At 43.4% G+C, this 23,894-nt stretch overlaps 1 protein-coding gene across 1 annotated transcript in view; it reads left to right on the top strand.

The window, feature by feature from the left end:
- Nucleotides 1-23,894, top strand: part of Rapgef5 (Rap guanine nucleotide exchange factor 5) — a 234,306-nt gene that overhangs the window by 99,992 nt on the left and 110,420 nt on the right. Inside the window, exons 8-9 of the mRNA XM_004626459.2 lie at nt 11,321-11,397; nt 21,345-21,470. Coding sequence (XP_004626516.2) covers nt 11,321-11,397; nt 21,345-21,470 — 203 coding nt within the window. The remainder of the gene's footprint in view (nt 1-11,320; nt 11,398-21,344; nt 21,471-23,894) is intronic.

Here is a 23,894-nt window from a genome sequence, read left to right as displayed (position 1 = left end):
CAGTGGCATTACTGACAATTTAGAAACAAAAACTTAAGTGCATGGTGGGAGTGGTGAAAAATTGTAATAAGTATGGCTCCTAAAATGTGGGTTGTGTACTATAATGAGGCCTTCCTTCATAGGAGTGTTCGGTGCAGATATGACCTGGCTTGTATCCTACTTACAGTACCTGGGGCAGAACTAGGTAGCTATGAGAAACAAATCAAAAGACAGATCCAGTCCTAGCTCAGCTACTTGCTGTGAGTTAGTGGCTTCCACAGGCTCATTTTCTTACTCTGTGAAATGGAGCTCCTGGCACCTGTCTCCGGGGCATGTTGGAGGGGATAAATGATGGGACATGAAACACATAGCTTTGTGCTGGCACTGCAGGGCTCAAAAGTCACCTTGTGTTTTCCTAGCTAAGTCTTTCAAAATCTAATTCTTGAAAGAAATTGTGTAAAGTAGTGGAGTGCACTAGGATCTTTTCAAATGGATGAGCAGTTTACAGCGTCTGAGAATTGCTGCTCCTCAAAACTTGTACATGTGGTTGCAGCAGATTGGCCTAAGTCTGTCACATTACCACAAAGAACCTAACTTTGACAAAAACTAAAGCGTTGTACCTCCCCAGAGGTGTTGCGGGTAAGGTCAACTTGATTTTTGTTCATTAAAATTTCAGTTGGATACTGTAGAAAACATTTTTGTGTTAAAAAGAAATGTTTTTCTGGTCCATTTCTGGCTAAGTATAGGAATAGAATCAGGCTGCTGAAATCAAATACTGATTTACCTTTTTGTAACCCTGGCCAATAGGGTAAATATTTATGCTTTAAAACACCTGGAACAGGGTCCTCTTCTGCTCTAGTGACATCATTTTTCTCTGTTGAATAACCTTTCCATTAACTGAACTTACATCAAATCTTCCTCAAAAGAAAACACTGAAAATCTATTAAGATGTGGCAGCAAAGGAAATTTGGAGGGTCTTGGCTGTGAGACAAAGACATGGGAATTGAGATGGAATCCTCTCTGCCTGAGGGCAGGGATAAATCACACAGAGCGGGGCTGTGGTGGGCAGCCCCCTTCTCTCAGCGCCGAAGCCCCTCCATTAAGTGTGTGGAGTGTACTGAGCAGGAGGCAGCTGCTGGGGTGCGGGGGCTCTTCAGCTCATCTGATTGTAATCTCTTCGCCATTACCGTGCAGTCTGAGTGGGCTCTGCTACCGGCATGCCCACCCCCAAGTGATGGTGAAAGTAATACATTTCTTTCATGCAGCAACGTTTGTTATCTGCGTGCACTATAGAAATCCATGATTTAAGAGGTATGGACAAGACTAAGAGAAAGGAGCTGGTAAATTCCTTTTTTAAAATGAGTCATTACAGCTCTAATTATCAGATTGCAGCCCTGGTAGGAAATTCATGTTGGTTCTTGCTCAGCTGGTTGGCCATAAACCTCCTGCTTCCTTTGTTGACAGCGTTGCTCCTGTTCAATTAATTTTAGGCAGTTTAATCTTTATAGCATGTTGGTGCAGAGAAAGAGTCACAATCGAACACCTAACTGCCTCCTCCACTGACTTCCTGTGTAATTCTAGTCACTTTTCTTTCAGGCTCAGTTGTTCCTGCTGTAAAATGATAATGTTAATAGCTCTTAAGACCAGATAAGGACAGGACAAAGCCCATCACCCTGAAGCCCACTGGGATAACATATATAGATAGATAGATAGATAGATAGATAGATATAGATATAGATATAGATATAGATATAGATATAGATTCATATTTAACTCACATTTCCGTATGAAGAATTATAGCTGTCAGAATGTAAATGGAGCCTGCTCTGACCAAGGAATTTTGTCTCATCTCTTGGAAATGTGTAAGTTCCCGTTGTGGTGTACTTAGATTACCAAAAGATACAACGTAAGTGAGCATAAGCACATCTCAAGGCCTGCCAAGGCAGCCTCACCAACCTGTGGACTGGTGAGTTTTTAGGTAGTGATAGTTCTGAAAGCAAATCATGCAAGTGGTATTACTTGGCTTAGACAATATGCTTTTATCCATGCAAGTGATTTACCTCTTAGTAAGTTTGTCAGAAAAATAGCAGCAAGTCAGAAAAATTAAATACTAAAGTTATCAGAAAATACTTTTAACCGTGATTTGTCAATTTAAAACTTTAAAAACAAGTGATTTTTAAAGAGTCAGAAAAATAATCAAATGAGATGATTAAGCAAAGGTAAATTACTAAGTTCCCAAAGTAGTGCTCATCTTTTAATAATAGAAACTCACTCTCTCATTAGCCCAGCTAAATATGTGGAACAGATATCTAACAATGTTCGCATGGAGAGGTATGAAACTATGAAGTCACTCCTGTGGTCACACACCTCAGTCCAGTCTTGATGAGAGGGATGTGGGGAAGAGTGAGCGGGTGATCCACAAGGAGTGTTTATCATGTGCCAAGACCATGCGCACTCCCAGCAGTGCCCACTTGCTGTAATGGTGGTGGTGTTTCCCTCCCTCACTTCACCTCATGCACTACGAAATGGGCTCCCAGCACTTCAGCCTGATACCCATGCCTGTGTTAGCTTTCCGTTACCGTAACAAATATCTGAGTCAGTTAACTTGTGAAAAGGAAAGGTTGTTGTGGTTCATGGTTTGGGAGGTTTCCGCCCAGATGTGTTTTTCCCATTGCTTTGGGCCTATGGTGAGGCAGCACATGGTAGGAAGCACACTGAGCAGTGAGCCTGATCCTCCTCATCTGACTGGGAAGTGAAGGCACAAGGGAGAGGCCGCACCCTATAGTCCTTTTAAGGGGGCTATCCTGTACCCTAAATGACTCACTGTAGGTATCCTGCCTCCTAAAGGGCCTGAACTGCCTAATAGTGCCAAGCTAGGGACCAATTCACAAGCACCTGTGGATGACATTGCAGATCCAGGCTCAGCAAAGCCCAGCTCATTTTTCCACCTTTGTTGCCAGGCCTTCCTCCAGTGTGTCTCTGTTTGTGTCAGTTTACCACCTTGACTGTCCTCCCTCCCAGCCCTCCGCTTCCTATTTGTCAGAATCTGTGCTTTCCTCAGAGCCTCCTTCCTTATGTCAACCCCTTTCCCCCAAAGTGGATCTGGCATTTGGTTCTATTTGCATCTCGCTTCTAAGCATTACTGCCCGAGTCATGGAACCTGGCAGACAAGAACAATGTCCTGTGGTGAAAGCGGGACAAGGACGCCATAGGCCAGGCATAAGAACATAGAAGGTGTGCCCAGCGAGAGATTCTGAGCCTGGTGGCCAGCCTTCCTCCTTCAAGGCCAAGCTGAAGTGTCAACCTGCATGCTGGCCAGTGCTGAAGAGAGCCGAACACGGGTGTCAAAGCTGTCACATGCACATTCCTGGTCTAAACCTCAGAGCATCAGGACCCTGGGGATGGCGCTGTGGGACCTGGGTGGCATCGTCAGTCTCTGGCTCTCTCAGTGGGCATAGGCACAGTCACACTCACACTCACGCTTTGGAAACGCAGCTCGGGCAGCTGCATAGAGAATGGATTGAGGGAGAGAGAGGTTGTGACAGTCGCCTATCTGGTGGTTAATGAGCCCACAAGCTGTGACAGTGACAGAAGGGCAGAGGTAGTCTAGAAGCAGAAGTGACAGGATTTTAAGCAAGATTGACATGAGTTCTGAGCAGAAGGACAGCCTGAAGATGCCAAAGTTTCCAGCCGTGGTGCTTGGCGATGACCTAATGTCTTATAGAAAGCCCAGGAGAAAAAGGCTCTGGAGTGTGGTGAAGGGGATTGCTGTACGTGATCCCGATCTTGAGGTCCTCACTCCCCATGAGATACATTGCTCCTTCCCAAGAACGGAGTGTCAGCCAACACCCGCAGCAGCACCATCCACATAGCTGATGTGCTGCTGCAGTGCATGAAACCGAGTGTCCCAGGGGAGATGTGGGTTCAGGAAAGAGGGCCGTGATCTAAACACAAATTTAGGAATAGCCCACCTGAAAGCTGAAACTGTAAGAACTGATAAGATCACCAAGAAAGCGGCAAAGAGAGAAAGAGAGCCCTGGGAAAATGTGCATTGTCAGGGGGTTTGAAGATGACAAGATACAGGCAGGAGCGGGAGCGTCAGCGGCCTCAGCTTCAGCTGACAGTGGGAGTAGCTTGGGGCCTAAAGAGCTGCTGAGGGCAGTGAGGCCACAGTCACTGACTGGTGGAGTTCCCGAGGAGTTCTCTGGCTCTGGACAGACCAGGTTATAATGCCACATGGAGTGGCAGAGTAGTGAATACAGAGCTCTAAATTTCAAATTTCAGTGCAAAATGAACACAGTGATAAGGTGAAAGGTTGCATCTACCTTTTTTTGTTTCTTTTTTAAAAAAACTCAAGGGAGTTGAGCATTCAGCAGCACATGTACTCTATGTGGGTAACAACAGCGGGTCCTCCTGGGCCGGCTGCTCCGCACACTGCTGCCCTGTCCATCTCCCAGGAGTGTGCTGCCGGCTGAGCATGCGCGGCATGCTGTGGAGGGGCCTCGTAAGATAAATATTATGACCCCTCGCCCTCTCCATGATGGTACAAAAAACCCAGCTGATTATTTACATAAAGAGGGGCTGCGCACTGCCTCTTGTGGCCTGGGGACAGGCTGTGTTTTCCTAACATTTTCACATCCAAAACCCACAAAGCACATAAAAGAACTCGAGCAGGTACCATTGCACCCATGTGAGAGATTCTAGTTGTCATCCATTGTAATATTGATTTATTTCTAATCTTTCCTTTAAATTTTATTCTATTTGGTTAACAAAAATTGAAATCCTAGCTAAGATTTGTATGAGGATTTGATGACATGTATTTTAGCCAGCATTATTTTGCTCCCCTCAACTGAGGTAGAGAGGCACTGTCACAGGTACTGCGTGCACTCAAACCTGAAGGATAAGACAGGCCGCTTTCCCTTCCTAGCCTGTGTTCTCATCTGTGAAATGGGGGTGATGGCACCCAAGTCTGCAGGTTTAATGTCGGGAAACCCTTTGTAAGAGGACTTTCTCAAGCCTGGCATAGTGTTGAGTGCCCAGACTCTCAGCACTCTGGGAAGCTGAGACAGGAGGATCACAAATTTGAGTCCAGCCTGGGCTACTTAGTGAAGTAGTGAAGCCCTATTTCAAAAATAATTATGCTTTTTCAGATACTGGGAGATCTGCAGTAGCTCAGGGCAGAAGCCCTGGGTTTAATTCCTAGTACTGAAAAAGAAAATGTTGCATAGATAAAAAGATGATACAGTATTGCCAAAACTTAAGTTCCTGGCAAAGAATCTGAGAAATTATTTTTCTTAATTGTATTTTCTGATTTTTCACCATAGAGGTTGAAACACTAAATTTCTGTGTGTCATAAATTTTTCATTGGCTTGTAAATTTTTTGTTTAAGTTTGTTTGTTTGGTGGTTTTTTTGTTTGTTTGCTTTTGTCTTTGAGTCAGGGTTTCACTGTGCAGATCAGACTGACCTTGAACTCACTTTGTAACCCAGGCTGGCATTGAACTCACAGTGATCCTTCTGCCTCAGCCTCCTAAGTGCTGGAATTGTAGCTGTGCACCACAATGCCTGGCTAAAAGGTTGATTTTTAAACAATGATCCCAACTTTTGTGCATCATATTTATTATTGCTCATTGTATGTTTAATGTTTTCTGTTACTGTAGCTCTTATCTTTACAAAGTTGACCAGCAGAAATTAAGAAATTAAGTAAGCATCAGTTCCCTTTTTAAAGTAATATTATTAATAGAGTTACTGGGAGAGCTTTGTAGCACTCTTGCTAGGAAGTGGGGAGAGAGAAAACTTGCCTTCCCAAGGCAAGAAGAAAGTGACGTCAAGGCAAGCCTTAAGGAGGTGGTCCGCTGTAACTCCTATTGGATCTGTCTTGGCTGACTTACAAATAGATGCACTTAAACGAGCTGCTCTTCCGTGAATTGGTGCTGATTAATCCACGTATAATCTTAGTTCTCTTGTGGGCTCTTACATTCACTATTCAAAGATCCAGATCATATACTTGTGTTTTTGTTATGGTAAGTTATTTTCAAAGGGCGATTCTTGCTTTTAAATGCTGTGCATGGAGAGATAAGCGGATGGTTTATGTTGGCAGAGAGGCTTGTAGCCTCCCAGAGCCCAGAAGCTGTCATTCCTGTGTACGTGTCCTGCTGGCGGGAACTGTCCCAGAGTCAATATTTGTACAGGAGCATTCTCCTGTCCTACCCTCACTTGATCAGATAAAAGAAAAATTAAACTCACAAATCTAGATAACTCCTTGCTCCTCCTCTTACAGCGTGACCCTCGCTAGCAGGAAGCATGAAGAGAGAAGCTGTGTGCTAATTTATTCCTTGACATTAGTTTGTGTATGAAGGGTCAGAAGACTGTTCCTTTTTAATCCTACTGTGGACTCCATGCATGTGACTTCATGAGGTGGTCATAAATCCTTGCACATCCCCAAGTTTTGTTTCTAAGTGCCATATGTGAACCGCTGGTAGATTGTATCTTCGGAGTTATTTTTTCAGTATTTCCAAGAAAATAATATTTGTGTGTTGGAAGAAAACATTCTCTTCACTCTGTCATCAGAGTGCTGAGCTCAAGAGACTGTGAGAGTCTGTGCTGTGCAGGTTGGAGAGGCTGTGAGCTGCCTTTGCCATGCCCGTTGGCTTGTGTTTCTAATTCTCACTCTGTGAGGTAGAATTCCAGACCACATATTTTGCAGTCATCAAGAAAAGCAGCATTTCCAGGCTAAGGTTATAGTTCAGTGGGACAGTGCATGCATAGTGGGCACGAGGCCCCCTTCAGTCCCCAACACTGCAGAATGAATGAATGAATGAATGAATGAATGAATGAATGAATGAAGCATGCTGATATGAAGACAACTAGAGGATACACTGTTTGTCTTGTTTTGAGTGCTCGTTTATTCCTCCTTTAATCCTATGTTCAGTACATCTCAAAAGGTAGTGCATGGGGGCCAGGGAGATGGCTCAGTAGAATAAGCACTTGCCTGCCAAATGTAAGGGTCTGAGTTCAATCCCTGGTTCCACCACAAAAAAAAAAAAAAAAAAAAAAAAAAAAAAAAGAAGAAGAAGACAGTGCTAACTCTCAGTCCTAAAATGATTATTTATTATTCTGAATGATCTGTGTTCTGGTTAATCAAGGTGACACAAAGAAATGCCGATATTCCTGTGTCACTGAGCTTTCCCATGTTGGGACCTGGAGCCCGGCACCCGCGACATGGAGGAGCAGCGGCTTCATTGGCTCACAGGGGCAGCTGCCTCCGTGGCAGGCACAGCATGGCACAAGAGAAAGCTTCTCAGATGGTGGCATCTGGGACACAGAGGACGCAGAGCAGGGAGACCATGCCAAGGAGGAAGGAGTAGGCCCATGTGCAGCGCCCAGGGCCACCCGGAAGTGTGGTCCCCTAGTTCCCCAGGTCAGGCATGGCCAACCTCCTAGAGACGAGGCCCCACACTGCTGCCTCAAACCCACATATGTATCACATAGTGCCAGCCCTGTAGTTCAGCCTGAATATTGAAGCTTTGGCTTAGGAAAAAACAACTCATGCTTGCACACCTTTTGTCTTAAAAGAAAACCAAACAACATGCTTGCCATGAGCTCCTCACCCCTGCCCTGCATGCCTCCCAGGCCAGATAGGTTAGCGATAAAGCTTCACCGTTACAAACCCAGATCGTTCTTGTTTCATATCAAAAGCATGAGTTTTGTAGGCTATAAGAGTATAAAAATTAATTTTTCATTCTTCATTGACAAAATTTTAAACATGAAACGTTCAAATAAAGCACAAGTTAAGTGCCGAAAGTACGGCTGGTCTGCATGTGGCGTGATCCCCGCTGCCCTATTCATAGCTTACGCTCCTGGGTAGGACTTCTTGCATATTCCCACGGGGTGAGTGTAATTCCTTGTTTCTGTAGCCTGCTGCACTTTTAAATGGGGTTTAGGATGTTATTCTAGATTTTATTTTTCCCTTTATATCCTTGCCTCTAGTTTTTCAGAGAAAACATACATGTTTTTCTTTATTCTTAAGTTTCCTTTTGAGGGTAACTGTAACAACAGGGGACCCCCTTTGAACAAACATGAATAGAACTTTTTGCTGAAAATAAGGAAAGCTGCCCACTTCTACTGTTCCACCTTGCCTAGAGATGTCCAGGTGGTAGGAGTTACCTGTTTATCTGGGGAGTTTAACAGAAGAATTTACCTCCTCCTTTCATAAGTAGTTACAAAAGAAGCAGCTTATTATTGAAGTGGGTATCGTCAAGTGGTGCCATTCTGGTCACTTGGGGATGAATTGTTTGTCCCACTTAGCATTTGCAGGTACACTGTGTGCCTAGCACTGTAGGCGGTCTCTGTGGTAAGCACTGCACAGCAGGCATGAAAGCCATTCAGAAGCAAAAGGCACGTGGAGTGATGTTCTAAAAACTACACCACAGAGAGCAGAATATTTAAAAGGACACAAAATAATGCAAACTGAATGCATGTGAACAGCTGGTGGAGTCACCCTTAGCCAGGCGGGTGTGCAAGGGCTTGCTTTTCGGTGAGGAGAGCAAAAGGATAAGTCCTGTGGTAGGACGACTTAGCTACTGTTTCAGATACTCATCTCTCATTGCTGGGACAAAATACTCAATACCCAAAATGAAGGAAGGGAAGGTTTATTTAGCTCACAGATGGTGGAAGTCTCAGTTTATTCTCAGCTGGCTCCAAGGCAGAGTGGTGCATTGCAGCACAGAGCAGCTGTCCGTGGTGGCAGCAAAGAGCAGAGAGAGTGGAAGCAGCTCAGGCAGCTAGCAAGCCTCTCTCCCCTCCTTAAGTTGTCATGCAGATTGCCCGTCCCAAGGCCCGGGTGTAGCCTTCACACCTGCAGTGCCAGCATTGGATCAAGAATCAGTCGCAGGGGCCGGGGAGATGGCTCAGTAGAATAAGTGCTTGCCTGGTAAGCGCAAGGGCCTGAGTTCAATCCCTGGTTCCGAAAAAAAAAAAAAAAAAAATCAGCCCCAAACTCGTGGAGCTGCACCATGACTACATGAGGCATTGTGGGCACAACTGGACACAAACCATTAAAAGCTACTTTAGCTACTTTATTTGTGGCTGGGACACAGTACTTGAGACCCACAGCTTAAAGGAGGAAAGATTTATTTAGCTGACAGTTTATAGAGGTTTCAGTCCATAGTCCGCTGGTTTCAAGGCAGGGCAGCAGGCAGAAAGACCTGGCAGGGGAGAATTACTCATTGCATGGCAGGCAGAAGCAGACAGAGAAAGGGAGGAGGAGGGAGAGACCATTCAGCCCATGTCCACAGTGGCTCACCCCTTCCAGAGGCTTCATCTTTCCATGTTACATTTAGCCCTCAGCAGTGGACTAACCCACTGTGTACCACAAACCCACCATCCATTCACTTCCCCAACCCCGACCTATGAGTTCATGAGGCTTTACAGAGACATCCAGATACAAACCATAACATGGAGACTGGAATAACTTAACTAACTCAGCTTAGGAATTATCATTGATTGCCGCTTCCCTCTCACTGTCCCTTCCCCCTCCCCCTGCATCCAGGTCATTGGCAAACTGTGTGTATTGTATCAAAAAAAAAAAATAGACAGTTCAAGACAGACACAGTGTTGCATACTGGTAACCCCAGTACTATGAGAGACTGAGGAAGGAGGATTACAAATTTGACACCAGCCTGGGTAATTTAGCAATGTGGGAGACCTTGTCTCAAAAAATGCGTTAAGCTGAAGCGTGAAAGCTCTGAGTTCCATCTCCAGTCACCCCACAGCCACCAACACCAAATACTGCTCAAGTCCCCGTCGCACTCCTGCTCATCACCGCCTCACGCTCTGCACGCTGTCACCCTAGGCAAGACAGCATCTGCATCCCCCAACTGGTCCCCTGCTTCCACTTGATTCTCCCCAGCCTGCTGTTCACAAAGAAGCAAGAAAGAGCTTTCGAACAGAAACATCAGATCATGCATTTACTGAGAATTCATTTATGATTTCCCTACATTCTTAGGCTCAAACCTGAATTGATTGTGGTTTATACCTGCCTTGTCACATGTCCCTGTCTTGTGCCATTGGCAGCCCCATCTCTTCCTTCAGGTCTGAGTCCAAATAGCACGTGTTCAGAGAAGCATCCACGCAGCCAGCTCTACAGTGATGTTCCCAAGTTGGTCTCCTGCCATTGCCCTATTTAATTTTTAAGGTCCTTAATGGTGACTTTTAATTTCATTTTATTTTTCAATAATTATTAGTGGTAGTAGTTGTTATTACTGATTGCTTTCTCAGGTAATATGTGTACTTGGTGGAGCTTACACATCTCACAGGAGAAACAGCTCCAACACAGGGCACGTCCTTCTGTGGCTGCCCGATGTGGTTGAAATGAAAGAGCAAGTCACATAGAGAGAAGGCCATCCAGTCGCCACACCAAGAGCAGTTGCTTGAAATTTTGTAGGTGCATGTCAGTGTGAAGATAGTGATTCCAAAAGCCAGAGAGGTAGAGGAAGCCCTTCAGTGATGAGCAGAAATTCAGACTTACCAAGATAAGCAAAACGTGAGCCAAAGCCTGGTGCTTGTTGCTGCGCTCTTTGAGACTAATGGTTTTAGCAGCTGTGCTCAGGCTGGGTTAGATACGGATGAGGCCTGAGGCGAGGCCTTTGGGCCAAGGTCATTGTGGCAGCGAGGACAAGGCCATAAGAATTTGGATAGGGAGATGATGAGGAAGGGAGAGGTGGATTCAGACTCCACAGTCTGGATTTTTTTCTTGGTAACAATGTAGGAAACAACTGGGATATAAGATACTGTGTTTCCTTGATTACTTGACATTTACACTGCCTGCCAGCAAGCCACACTCTTAAACAGTACTTTCTCACTGGCCATGGTGGCCCGCACCTGTAATGCCAGCCCTGGGGAGGCTGAAGCAGGACAGTCATTATGAGTTTGAGACAAGCCTGGGCTACAAAGTGAGCTCAACTGCATAGTGAGACACTTTCTCAAAAAAAATTTAAAAAGTACTTCCTCAATTAAAGGGAATAGAAGGCTGTCACTACCAGATTTCCCTTGACAACCTACAGTACTGCTACGGTGATGTCAGCGTGGGTATGGGTGAAGAAGAACTGAGGTTAAATTTTCCCTCGGCCGTCACTTCACTGAATGAAATAATGAACGTGAACGACGTGTGGTGCTATGAAAAGTCTTTAACTTTTTTTTCAGTTGTTGAAAAATAATGGTATTTTTTTACATTTTATGCATCCGACATATTTTTTTTTTTTTTTTTTTTTGCCAAATTGCCCACTCAGAAAACTGTGTGAAGCATTTTCCTCATAATGCTGCGTTTCACTTTTTTTTTTAAAGCACTTGAGCAGGACGATGATGATGACAGTGGCCAACACGTACCTGCAACAGGAGCTGAAGGCGCTGCGGATGCTCAGGTATGATGACCTCGTTACTTCTCTCTGCGTTGGGAGCCGTGGATAACCTGGCCATGTGCAGACCGTACAGGATTGTTCCCTTTAGTGCTCTATAACAAGTCATTTCGGGTCAGTGAGATAGCTCAGCGGACTAAGCACCTGCCTGGCAAGCAAAAGGACCCGGGTCCAATCCCCAGTACCCCATGCCGTGCCAGCCCCAGAAACCTCAGTATACAGTGCTGGCCACCCAAGCTGCGCGTGGTGCCACACACCTGTAATCCCAGCACTGGGGAGGCCGAGACAGGAGGATCACTAGGGATCTCCATAGGGAGACCCTCTACCAAATACATAAATAAATAACAGATTCTTAAAAATTAAAAAACAAGTCATATCAGTGGGAATAGAGTGCTTAGTTGTGATATCGAGGCAAATCAGAAGAAGGGCCTTCATTGCGAATCATATTTATAGGAGGACCCTTGTCTGAGGTTTTGCTTTCTGCAGTTTCAGTTGCACACTGTCTGAAGACATTAAGTTGAAAAGTCCAGAAATCAGTAATTCAGAAGTTTTAAATCTTGTGCCATTCTGAAAAGTATAAAAAACTTGGAGTTGTCTTTTCCTGTCCCACCCATACTCCATTTCCTTTGCCCGTGCTGTATCCATGCTGCGTGTGCTACCCGCCCCCTTAGTCACTTAGAAATTGTGTTATCACATCAGCTGTCAGGGTGATGCAGTGCTGTGTTCGAGTGACCCTTACATACAAGTGACTCCTACAATTCCTGCCTCCTTTCAGTTCATTGCAGGCATTGGATCTCTCATATCATCAGAAGAAAAAGAGTGAATAGACTACAATAAGAACTTTGGAGAAAGATCACATAAAGCTTTTATTTCAATATGTCTTTGTAATTGTTCTAATTTATTTTGAGTTGTTGTCAATCTCTTGCTCTGCCTATCTGTAGAGTTTATCCCAGATATGTGTACATATGTACAGGAAAAACAGTGTAAGGAGGACTCAGTACCACCCGTGGTTTCTGGCATCCACTGGTGGTCTGGAGATGTGTCTTTTGTAGATAAAAAGGGACTGCTGTGTCGTTTGATTCTTGGGGATGTACAGTGAGAAAGAATCCTCGAGAAAAAGAAAAAGACAGAAAGTGAAGAACTGGTAGGAGAGGCCACCCTCGGGGCAGAGGAGAATAGGAGCTGACAGCACCAGCAGCTGAGGTTGACTAGACAGGTAGTAGGATGCCACCTTCCAAAGACTGTGCTGTCTCCTGATAGCTAAATTGTGGCAGGGATGGGCTGTTAGTGATAATGTAACCTCCAAATACTGTTGTGGCATAAATACTTTGGATATGCTCATTCTGTTGCCTGTTAACTAGATATAAAAGTGGAGTATTTGGAGCCTTTTAGCCTGTGTTTCAGTTACTGTTCTCTCATTGCTGAGACAAATACCCGACACTCAAAATGAGAGAAGAAAAGGTTTATTTAGCTCACAGTTACTGAAGGTTTCAGTTCATACATGGCTGGCTCCAAAGCACACTGGCACATGGCAGGGGGCAGCAGTTCATGGCGGAGGAAGACAGCAAAACAGCAAGAGCGAAAGGGAGGAGTAACAGCAATAATGGCAACAGAGAACAAGTCTGTCTCCCTTACGTTACATTCAGGCTGTCTGCCCCAGACTAGGTGTAGTACTCACACCCATAATCCCAGCAGTGCTTACACCCATAATCCCAGTGGATCATGAGTTAATCACAAACTCTAGAGGTGTTTGACTTCTAGACAGCATGAGGCTTTGGGAGGACAACTAGTGACAAACCGTAACAGCCTGGTTGACCTATTGTACTTCATCTTGAAGGTTCTAAGCCTGCGTTTCTGGTCAAAATAATCACATAAACTTTCTCAATCAAGATTGCACATGATAGCTAGGCCTGATAGCTCACACCGTAGTGGGAGGCTAAGGCAGAAGGATTTGGAACCCAGCCTAGGCAACTTAGAGACCTAGAAAGATCTTGTCTACAAATAAAATAAAAAAAATTTTAAAGCATTGAGGATGTAGCTCAGTGCAAAGTGCTTGAGTTAAATCCCTAGTATCTCTACTATAATAAGGAAGGGTACAGAGGGAGAGGATTGTAATGTTTTAACAAATATATGTTGTTTTGCTGGTGTGACACTAAAGATGCTACAGTTTATAGATTCTCTTGAAATTGTACTTTAGCCTTGCATAGAGATTTCCTCAACTCTGTATATTTGCTACTTTCTCAAAGATTTCCTAAACAGGGGCTAGGGAGATGGCTCAGTAGAATAAGCACTTGCCTGGCAAGCGCAAGGACCTGAGTTCAATCCCCGGTTTTGCCAAAAAAGAAAGATTTCTAAACCATTGACCTATTGGTGGTGTGTTTCAAAATTTAAACTATTATCTTTTGTTTTGAACTTGAACTATGTGAGCAAAAACCTGTTGGAATGCAGCTTATTTCTCAAAAGGATCCACAGGTCTTACTCTTTGGGATTTGGAGATTTTACTCTGCAACAATAATACAACCATCCACCTCTAGAGTATGTAGAAGAATGAAACCATGAGTCTGGTCCATCAGTAATTACAGTTTAGTGGCAGAAAGTCAAAAGCTGAGGTCATGGGTGGAATTATTGTTAGTGGGGAAGGCCAAGGCTGTGTAGGAAGGAAGGCGACTATCGCCTCCTGTGCTATTTGTGAGACAGCTCGATCTGCTGCCACTTGCAAGGACCCCTGTGATTTCATAGGCTCACCTATCTAAACACCCCAGGTGTGATCAATAGTTCTAGTCGGGTGACGTAAATTTAAAGATGACTTTCAGAACTGAGCCATCAGATTGTTGAACACAATGAGAAATAAATATGTGTGCCCGTGGACATGTCCATAACATATAGCTTACACATACGGTTTATATATTTGATGTTTCATGTATAATTTATTGAGCATCTATATGCCGGACTCTACAGTATTTCAAATCACTGCATTCTGCACTGGAATGTATTTTAAGCAATTTAGAGGGACCTCCTCTCATTCCTCTGCTTGGTGCTTGATAAAATGTAGTACTGTGGGAAGGACTGCTCCTGGGCTGCTGAAAGCTTTAGGTATAAAGAGGGTTAGGGTGGCCACTGACTCCAGTGCACCTTGCTGTGCACAGGTTCTCTCCCCCACCCCTCGCCCCAGTGAACCTGAACCTCTCCTTGTCCTTTGGCTTCTTGCTTCCTTTTTCTCCCTGATTTATGCTGTAACATGTGGACAGGGTGAAGAGTGTTCGGACTTAGGTTTGCATTCTCGCACAGCTTCTACCTTTGAGCAAGTCTCTTAGGGGCTGTGAACCTGTGAGTTCCCATGGGGAGTACCCACCTCTTCGTCATCATGGTGTCCCCGCTGTGCTAGGAACTGCCTGACATGCACTGATTTTCTCTCTCTAAAATGGAGATAGGAGTTTGTCATGAGGCTGAAGTACAGTATAAAAAATCACCTACAAGGACTGACAGCATAGCTCATTGTTAGATACTTGCCTCACACACACAAGCCCCTGGGCTTGATCCTCCACACCAGAAAGCACACACAGGTACACACATGCACACATGCGTGTGCACTCCTGGCACCCAGAAGGAAATATGACATGAGTTAAGAGGACTGTGCAGCCTTGGGCACACAGCTCTCCTACGCCCCATATTTTTTTTCTTATGGTAGCACTGAGCATGAGCACTTAGCGCTCCAGATGCACTGGCCTGTCTTCTGAACTCTTTCTGTTCCTGTGCTTAAGCCTCCCAGCCAGCCCTGCAAGGTGGACTGCACGGTTACCCCCATTTTCCAGCTAAGCTGGAAGGGAGGGGGCTGGGTTGCACACCAGTGCAGCCTAGCTTCTGCACGCTTGCTCTTCAGCACCCTGCAAACTTCTTTTCTAAGTAAGGCCTATGAGATGAGGATAATCGGCAGGTGGTTATAAATAGTAAATGCCTGCCTGGGAAGCCGTTGGATACTGCCCCGTACACGTTAAGCATGGTTACTCTCCGTCATGTATCGTCAGTGTCACCATGGTCTGTAACACGCAGGGATGCGTCCCTGCTCTCTGCTGTTATGGTATTATCGCCTAAATGAAACATCCCAGACCCTCCACTCTTTATATAGGATTAAAGGATCAAAGAATCTTTGTCAAAAAGTAGCTCAATTTTCCCAGTATTTAATGAGATCTACGATAAGTAATTTCAAACTTATTGAACTTGGAGATTCTTTGATTCAGTTATGGATTGACTACAGGTTCAGTTATTTTCAGAGCATCCTACCCCTCATTTGATTTTGTTGGTGATTGTTGTTTTGTTTTGGTTTTGGTTTGTTTGAGGTAGGGTCTCGCTATGAGTGCAAGCTGCCCTGAACTCACTTGTGTAACCCAAGCTAGCTTCCAGCTGGCATTGATCCTCCTGCCTCAGCGTACTGAGTGCTGGGGTTACAGTTGTGCACCACCATGCTCAGCATCCTATCCCTCATTTGAATCAATCATTTTAATATTAGGTGATAATGATAAATTATACCAAATGATTGCCAAATTTCTGAAAATTTATAAGTGTATGTCGAAGTGCACTTCATGTGTATGTGTGTGCGTTCTCTACCACTGAGCTACACTCCCATACCTGTTTTAATTTTTTATTTTGAAACAGGATCTCATTCAGTTGTCCAAGTGGGACTCAAAATTGCAGTCCTCCTGCCTCAGCCTCCCCAAGTGTTGAGCTCCTAGGCATGTACTGCACAACCATACCTGAGCTAACATGAACTTTTTTAAAAAAATCCCTATCTCAGTTACTCTTCTCTCAATGCTGTGACAAAATACCTGATACCCAAAATTAAGGAAGGAAAGGTTTATTTAACTCACAGTTGTGGAGGTTTCAGTCCATATTTGGCTGGCTTCAAAGCAGAACAGCATGGCAGAGGGCAGCAGTTCATGGCGGCAGAAAACAGCAAAGAGCAAGAGCAAATGCAGGGAGTAGCAGAAACAATGGCAATAGAGAGGAAGTCTGTCTCCCTTAAGTTACATTCAGACTGTGGGCCCCAGGCTGGGTGTAGCACCCACACCTGTAATCCCAGCACTGGATCATGAATTTCTCACAAACTTCCGTGAGGCTTTGAGGGTACAGCTAGACATAAACCATAACAATCCCAATCCCAAAGAAAGTTCTAATCTGAGGCTGTCATAGGAAATAGATGATCTTTCAAAATCTTTTATTTTGGAATGTATTAGTTTGCTGCTTCTCCATGTGTACTGTAATTCTGTAAGGAGAATAGATTTAAGAAGTATTTGAGGAAGATCATAATCTGCGTGTTCTGTGGAACTGGTGTCTGCCTCCTCCTGCATTCTCAGTGTGCTCAAGTGGGATGAAGCACTGTACCGGAGGGGGCTGAGAGCAGGCTGTGGCTAGCACCAGAGATTCCGCAGAGGAGGGAGGCTTGTTGGGCATCCCCTGCCTCCCTGTACAATGGGGCTGGGGAGTCACGGGTTGGTAGTTAAGATTGCCACCCCCGGCCCTGGCTGCCTCTTTTTCTGTCATGTGCTCATCTCACCGTGGTGCTTTGTAGTCCTCTTCCCCTGACCAAAGGGTGTAGTTTTCTGTCCTAACCACAGACAGATTTTTCATAGTTTTCTTTTCTCCCTGAAGGAATTTGAGAAAATAAATATTTGGTGCCCTAAAATTATCTTTTATTAAAAAATGACAAGGAATGTGAACATCATGTGCTGCAAACATGTACCCAAAAAAGGGGAGGGGTCATGAGGCAGAGGGAGGGGGAGGGAGGGCCAGTAGATGAAAGAGGAGCAGGACGCATTATGCCATGGTGGGGATTGCAAGCCTGTGACCCCAGCACTAGGGAGGCTGAGGCAGGAGGATCATCGCAAGTTCAAGCCTAGGCTACAAAGTGAGCTCAAAGCCAGCTTGAACTGCAGAGACCCTGTCTCAAAAGGACCAAAAACATTTTTTTTAAATTTAAAAAGCATTATGTACACACACCCCTTCCATGCAAGGAATGAGCACATTATGTACTACACACATGCACTAATAAAAATAACATAAAACTATGACCCATCTTCTAAACTTTCCTAAGAAGAATTCTTAACATTTTCTACTTTGGAAAGAAGCACATAACATGCAGCTCAGTAATGCATTACCCTAACCCTGTGTTTTGTCGCTTTTATTTTCAGTAGCAAAAACTAAAATCTTATTTAGTGAATGTCAGGGCTTCATTTTAAATGGGACAAATACGTTATGTAGGAATCAGTAAGAATTTATTTGAATACCCTGAATGTGGGCTGAGCCACCTTTGCGTTGTTTGAACAGCCCAGTGCAGTCTCGGGGGAGATGTTGGTTTTCCTTTTCTGACAGCAAGTTTTGCATATTTTACTGAGATATTTTAGAAAAAGTGATTCTTAAAGATAACTCATACAATATTTTCAGACTTCTAATTATGCTGTTGCACCTTTGTCACAGAGAAATTGCTCATTTATCATCCGCATGCTCCTTCCTAAGGGAGTCCCATCCACATCTCATCTTTACAGCAGGTGGCACAGGGCACAGGCCTGCCGTCTTAGGACTCCATTTGTGGAGGAGACAGGCCTTTCCACTGACATTCACCACGTTTCTCTTCTCAGATGCTGAAAACGTATGAATAGCTTTAATTATACATTACAGAGATTTTTTTTTTCAAAACAGATCTTAATGTAAGGCTCTGAAACAATTCTTCTGATGGCTACATATCAATCTTTTATTTTTTCTGACTTCACAGTGTTAGGTAAGCTATTTATAATTAATTTCACATAGTTAAATTAAATAGACTAAAAATATGAAGGCCTAGATGAAGGGTTCGTGCTTATCTTGCTTCTGCTGACATAAAGCTCCCAAAGTATATTATTAAATTCATGGATATCTTTTCTTGTCTCTGTCTCTGTCTGTCTGTCTCTGTCTGTCTGTCTGTCTGTCTGTCTGTCTCTCTCTCTCTCTCTCTCTCTCTCTCTCTCTCTCTCTCTCTCTCTCGTTTTTTTGTTTTTCAGGACCGGGCATCAACCTCAGGAACTTGCACTTGCCAAAAACTCATGGATTTCTTGAATTAAATGACTAAATTATGGAGCTATGAAAGGGACCCTAGAGAACATCTGATTTAGTGTAGTATTTCTAAAGAATACTGCCTTATAAACTATCTAGGCAGCCTGGGAGATAGCTCAGTGGCATAGCACCTGCCTGGCAAGCATAAGGTCCTGAGTTTGATCCCTGGCACCAAAAAAATGTAAAACTACCTGGGATGTGTGGGCTTCTCTCAGGCCGGAAGTTCAGCAGGGCATAAAGCAGCATCCGTAACCCTTATTGCAAACGTGTTTGGGTGGTAGTTTTAGAAGAAGGGCTATAGGATTGATTGTCTCCTGAAAGAGAATCCAAACAGTACATCTAGAAATTATGCAGAAACCAGAAAGTCAAGGCAGGAGTATTTCTTCTTTAAGTAGAAGATATGAAGTGAATACAGAATAACTGACCTAAAACCCACTGTTAAAAGCAGTATCATTTTGTGTTAAAAATACTGATTCGCTTCTTTCCTCCTGGAAGAAAAGTCCATACTTAGGATCCTAATTGTGAGGGGAAAAATGTTTTGAGTTCTTTACAAGCTTGTGTTATACAGAAAGAAAATAGTAGCTAACCACCCCCCCCCCAGTGGCATCTTCTCAATCTCAGCCTTTTATTACTGCTGCTTTTATCAGTTATTGAAAACTCCACGTGGGCCCTGTGACTGGCAGGTAAAGGTGTTTCCACAGCAGGATCCTAGGCAGCTTGGCTGCACTGGTTTGGAGGCAGAGTGGTGAGAGGAGGCGCAGGCTCCACCGTGTACCACGACCGCTGGCTTCTCAGTGCTCACCTAGAAACGGGCCTGGCGGGGCCTTGCTCTATCCATCCCCTCTGTCATTGGAGGACCACACCAGGTGACTGAGAGAGAGATGGACTAGTTGTCATAGTGCTGACTAAACCAGCAGGACCAGGTGGGAGGGCCCTAGCATCCTCTCTCCAGGAGCAGGATGATGTCTTAGACACTGTAAAGATGACCTGGAAGGAGAGGAAAGAAATCTTAGATTTAGCAGGCTGGGGAGATGGCTCAGTAGAATAAGCACTTCCCTGGCAACCCCAAGGCCTAAGTTCAATCCCTGGTTCTACCACGATAAGCAATTAAGTAAATAAATAAATAAATAAATAAATGAAATCTTAGACTTAGGTATAATGAATTTTCTAGATAACAAATTGATTCCTTTCACAGAAGATGTGATTGATATACATGGTAAATAATTACATTTTAAAAATTTATTGCAGTAAAAATTACCTTGCCATTCATCTATCTCAGTATACTCCCTCTTGCTTCAAACAGCCTTAGGCCATCGTTTCTGGCATGTTCTGAAGCAGTTTTGGGAGTCCTCTTTCATGGGTATCTTCATGAGGTGTGACCGTAAACACAGTGAATACTGCTACCAAGCGCCATCCCAGGGAAAGGCAGGCTCATAATAGCGTGAGGCCGAGGCAGGAGGAGCTGCATGAGTTCGAGGCCAGCCTGGGCTACATAAGTGAGTTTATGGTCAGGCTGAAGAACGTGGCAAGACCTTGCTTCAAAAAAAAAAAAAGTTTTAGAATAGTGTGTCGTGTGATCCAAGACTTCCCAGCTGGCTGTCTAGCAGTGTACAGGCTGTCTTAAGATAAACTGGGATCCCTGTCCAAAGCCACTTCAGAAAGGAACTGGAAAACCACTTGTGAAGGGTGGTATAAAAATAAATCTCTAACCTTGGTGGAGTTCTGCTTGCTATCTTCTGGGAGTCTGTGCTTTGGGCTGCGTCAAGGATTATGTGTGTTTTTTTCCAAGTTGTAAAAACCACTAGAAAAAGAGATGTCACTACCCTTGGGAATAAAGCTTTAGTCATGGCTTTGCATAAATGAGTCCCTTTCTGTGATGCCCACTCCACAACACGGGCATCTTCAGCACATACTGTCAGGACCATGAAGCTCAGGGTCACACGTGAGCCCCTTCCCCATGCTGGTTCTTTCTGCTGTGCTCAAATCTTGCAGGTTGTGTTGGTTAAAATAAGGATTCTATAGTTTCAACTGCCCTGGCAAAGTCTCACTTTGGATCTCTTTATTATCTCTTGCTTTGGTATATCACTACAAATCATTTAGGAAAGGATTCAAGCAGAAATAATTTATAGTTTGTGTGTGAGAATTAGCATTTTTTTTCTATCTGCATGTCCTAGATTCATTTCCTTCACCATCATCATTAGTTAATTCTTTGACCTAATAAAATTTTTTTAAAAACCCTACAATTCTTGGATTAGTTCCAAACCCCAGTAAATGGAATTCTAAGATTTCTTTTTTTAATTTCTTATTTTGAATAAAATTTCACCATTTTCCATGTAGCACTGGAGACGTCTTTTTCATGCCCCTTAGTATTTTTCCAGTTGTGAAAATAAAACTCTAATCTTGTTCACTGAGTGTTTGTCTGTGGAGTGATCTGGTAGAGTTAAAGAATTGGGAAGTTTTAAAGTGTTATTTTTAGAACTCTGTATCACTTCACCCTTTTTGCCAGAGTGGTTCCTGGCTAACTTTCCCATGAATTTTTAACCGCTTGCTAGGCTTTGCTTATGTAACAGGAAACAGGCTGTCAGGGACAAACAAATAGCGGCCTATCAGGCACACACATAGTAGCAAATGATTTAGTTTGCCCTCCGCTCTCTTAAAGCAGTCTGACAGGTTGATCGCAGCTCCAAGTCTTTAGGCAGAGCAGCTACTTAGGAGATTTTGACTTTAGAAATACAAAATATTTTGTCAAGACTATGTCTGAATCTAGCCCATGGGGAGACATGAATTTCTAATAAGGTGAACTTGGAAGGGGTGCCATGTCCTGGGACTGCGGGTTTAAGTACATCTTTGCCTTTTCTCCAACTCTCAAGGCTGGAGTGATGTGCAAGCTTCAGGAGCGGGATGACATCGGGCGCATCGAGCTGGTCCAGAAGCTGGCAAGAGAAAACTGTCAGTTTTTGCAGACAGACAGAAAAGAACCGGAGAGATCTGAACACGTAAGTGCGTTTCCTCTTGGGGTTGCAGGTTTAAGGGGTGGAGAACGTCTCTGTCTGGTTGTCATGTTTGAAGGAAAAGTATTATTTTAAGTTCTTTAGGTTTGGGGGTCTTTATTCACTAAAAACCATCTTCTATAGTAGCTGTAAATTAGTGATTTGTGACACTGGATTATAGGAGAGTTCTTCTTAAAAGCCAGCTATGTAGAAAGAGAATACATTGAAGCAAATGTGAAAGTCTGTCTCTTGTAAACCTGATATGATTCCTTCCACATTTGCCTTTGGAAGTTTTATTTCATTAGATAGTTTAGAGAGTATGGAGTTCAAAAGAATAATCCAGTGTACTTTTATGTGTGGTATGGGGGTGGATCTTATTGCCAAACAAATGTATCCCAAGTCAGTAGAAATAGATAAGAACAGAAGAGCAGATTATAGATGCTCTCACCAAGTAGGAGGGTCAGGGCGAGATTTCTTGGTATCTTTTGAACACTGTGTTCCAACAAGAGTGACTTTGTCTGGCGGCAGTGGAAGCTGGAGGAAAGGACTTTCTGCTTGGTCTCCTGAAAGCAGCCATTCAGCCTGAGCCCTAGAACTGAGAATGCTGCCCTACCCTGGGAAGACAATGCAGCCACTCTCTTCTGCTGCACAGTGAAGTCTGCTGATTTTGTTATTTATTATAAGACTTTACTCGGTGCAGCACAATCCAGAATTGCTTGGAAAGGGGAAAATTTGCTTTGTGGTTTGGTTTTGTTTTTTTCCCCTGCCCTGAGCCTATCAATACAAATGATAGGGTTTTACTGAACAGGAGAGAAGATGACATGTCTGGAGCTGCTGGCTGTTTAGTTCAGTAACACAGCACATCCCTAATTGTGTGGCCTCGAATTATAACAGTTGGGTTCTCAAAGGAGAGAATAACTAGGCAGTTTCAAGGCTTTGTTGTTGAACTATTTCAAGGACTTAGCATTGTCTTTGTAAGTACAGTTGGAAGTCTCATATATTTTTCTCTGATAGGTACTATGGTCAAGTTTAGGGCCTTGATAAGATATTAAAAGTACCCTAAAGTTTTACTGTATCAGAGACTAACTTCCAAGCTATCATGATCTTAGGCTATTTAAGAGTCCTACTGTATATAGATTTTAATGTCTCAGAACAATACTCCTTTTGATTTATTATACGTAGAAGGGCAATGGTTTCCTGTGGCTTATTTTATTGATTTCATTTCCCTACATCATGATAGCTCTAAAATCAGGATGCATCTTAACCATTGATAATATGAAAATGTCATGGTAGATACTGTAAGCATTTCTCTGTCATAGAGATCCCTCAAGTGAATCTTACAATTGCTTGTAGATAAGAAGCACTAAATCAGTGAAAATTCAAGGTAGGGCAAGATCTTTAGAAATGAAACGGTAGGTTATCACTTTGCCAAAGTTAATCATCAGCGTTAGACCACAAAAAAATTCTTATGCTTGTTAACAGTATACCTGGGTTGACTTTGTCTGATGCCTACTTCAGTCCAGAATATTATAAACAGTGATAGCAGTGAGATTATAAAAACCTCCAAATACATAGCTATATAAAAATCTGAACTTGGTCCTGATCACTCTAACAGCTTTTAGGGTGAGCCAGAAATTTCATAGTTGATTTGCAATTTTACTTAATGTTTATTTTCTCTGGTAACTTCAGACCTTCACTTTAGGTTTGTAAAAAACAATACACTACAGGATTTTTTTCTTTCTTGCATGATTATTGTGTGACGGACACATTAACAACTCTGAAATGGTTGTGCCTCTGAGAGGGAAGATGCTTTCTTAGTAAGCCTTGGGATTCTGACTTTTTCCACATTGACTTTTCCAGGAAGCTTAAAGTAAGGGAAGGAGAGTATTCAGAATCTCACTTTCTTCATGATAAATATAAACTGATGCCTGTGATCTCCCTTCTGCCAGATGATACCGCCAGACACAGCCAGTTCTCAGGGATGCTCCACTAATGAATTATTTAGTACATTTTTTCACAAAAGTCTGTTAAAAAGTACAACATGTATGTTGTTTTCATCTTTCACATCCTGGGCCTTTTCAGTAGTTATGCCTTTGCTTATCCATTAAGTTCATACTATACAAGAAACTGGTGTAGCATTTTCATCTTTCTTTTCCCTGGCAGTTATCTGATCTTACTCCTGCAAGCTCAGTTGTGAGATACACCACATACAGAGGAAACTGCACTTCACTAATGTAAACCTTGGTCTTCCCTTTCCTGTTCTTGTTTTAACAATAATGACCAAACCCTGGACTTACATATATGATTATTTTACGATTTTAAGATGTCTCATCTATCATTTTTTTGGTCAAAGTTAGCTAAGTAAGCAATAGCAAAATTGAAGTTAGTGTCCAAGTTGCATATTGAGTTATTCTTTTTTGCCTTGCTTCT

The sequence above is a fragment of the Octodon degus genome, unplaced genomic scaffold (assembly GCF_000260255.1).
Source record: "Octodon degus isolate 3935 unplaced genomic scaffold, OctDeg1.0 scaffold00015, whole genome shotgun sequence".
NCBI classification, from domain to species: domain Eukaryota; kingdom Metazoa; phylum Chordata; class Mammalia; order Rodentia; family Octodontidae; genus Octodon; species Octodon degus.
This window is presented reverse-complemented; position numbering and strand designations above follow the sequence as displayed.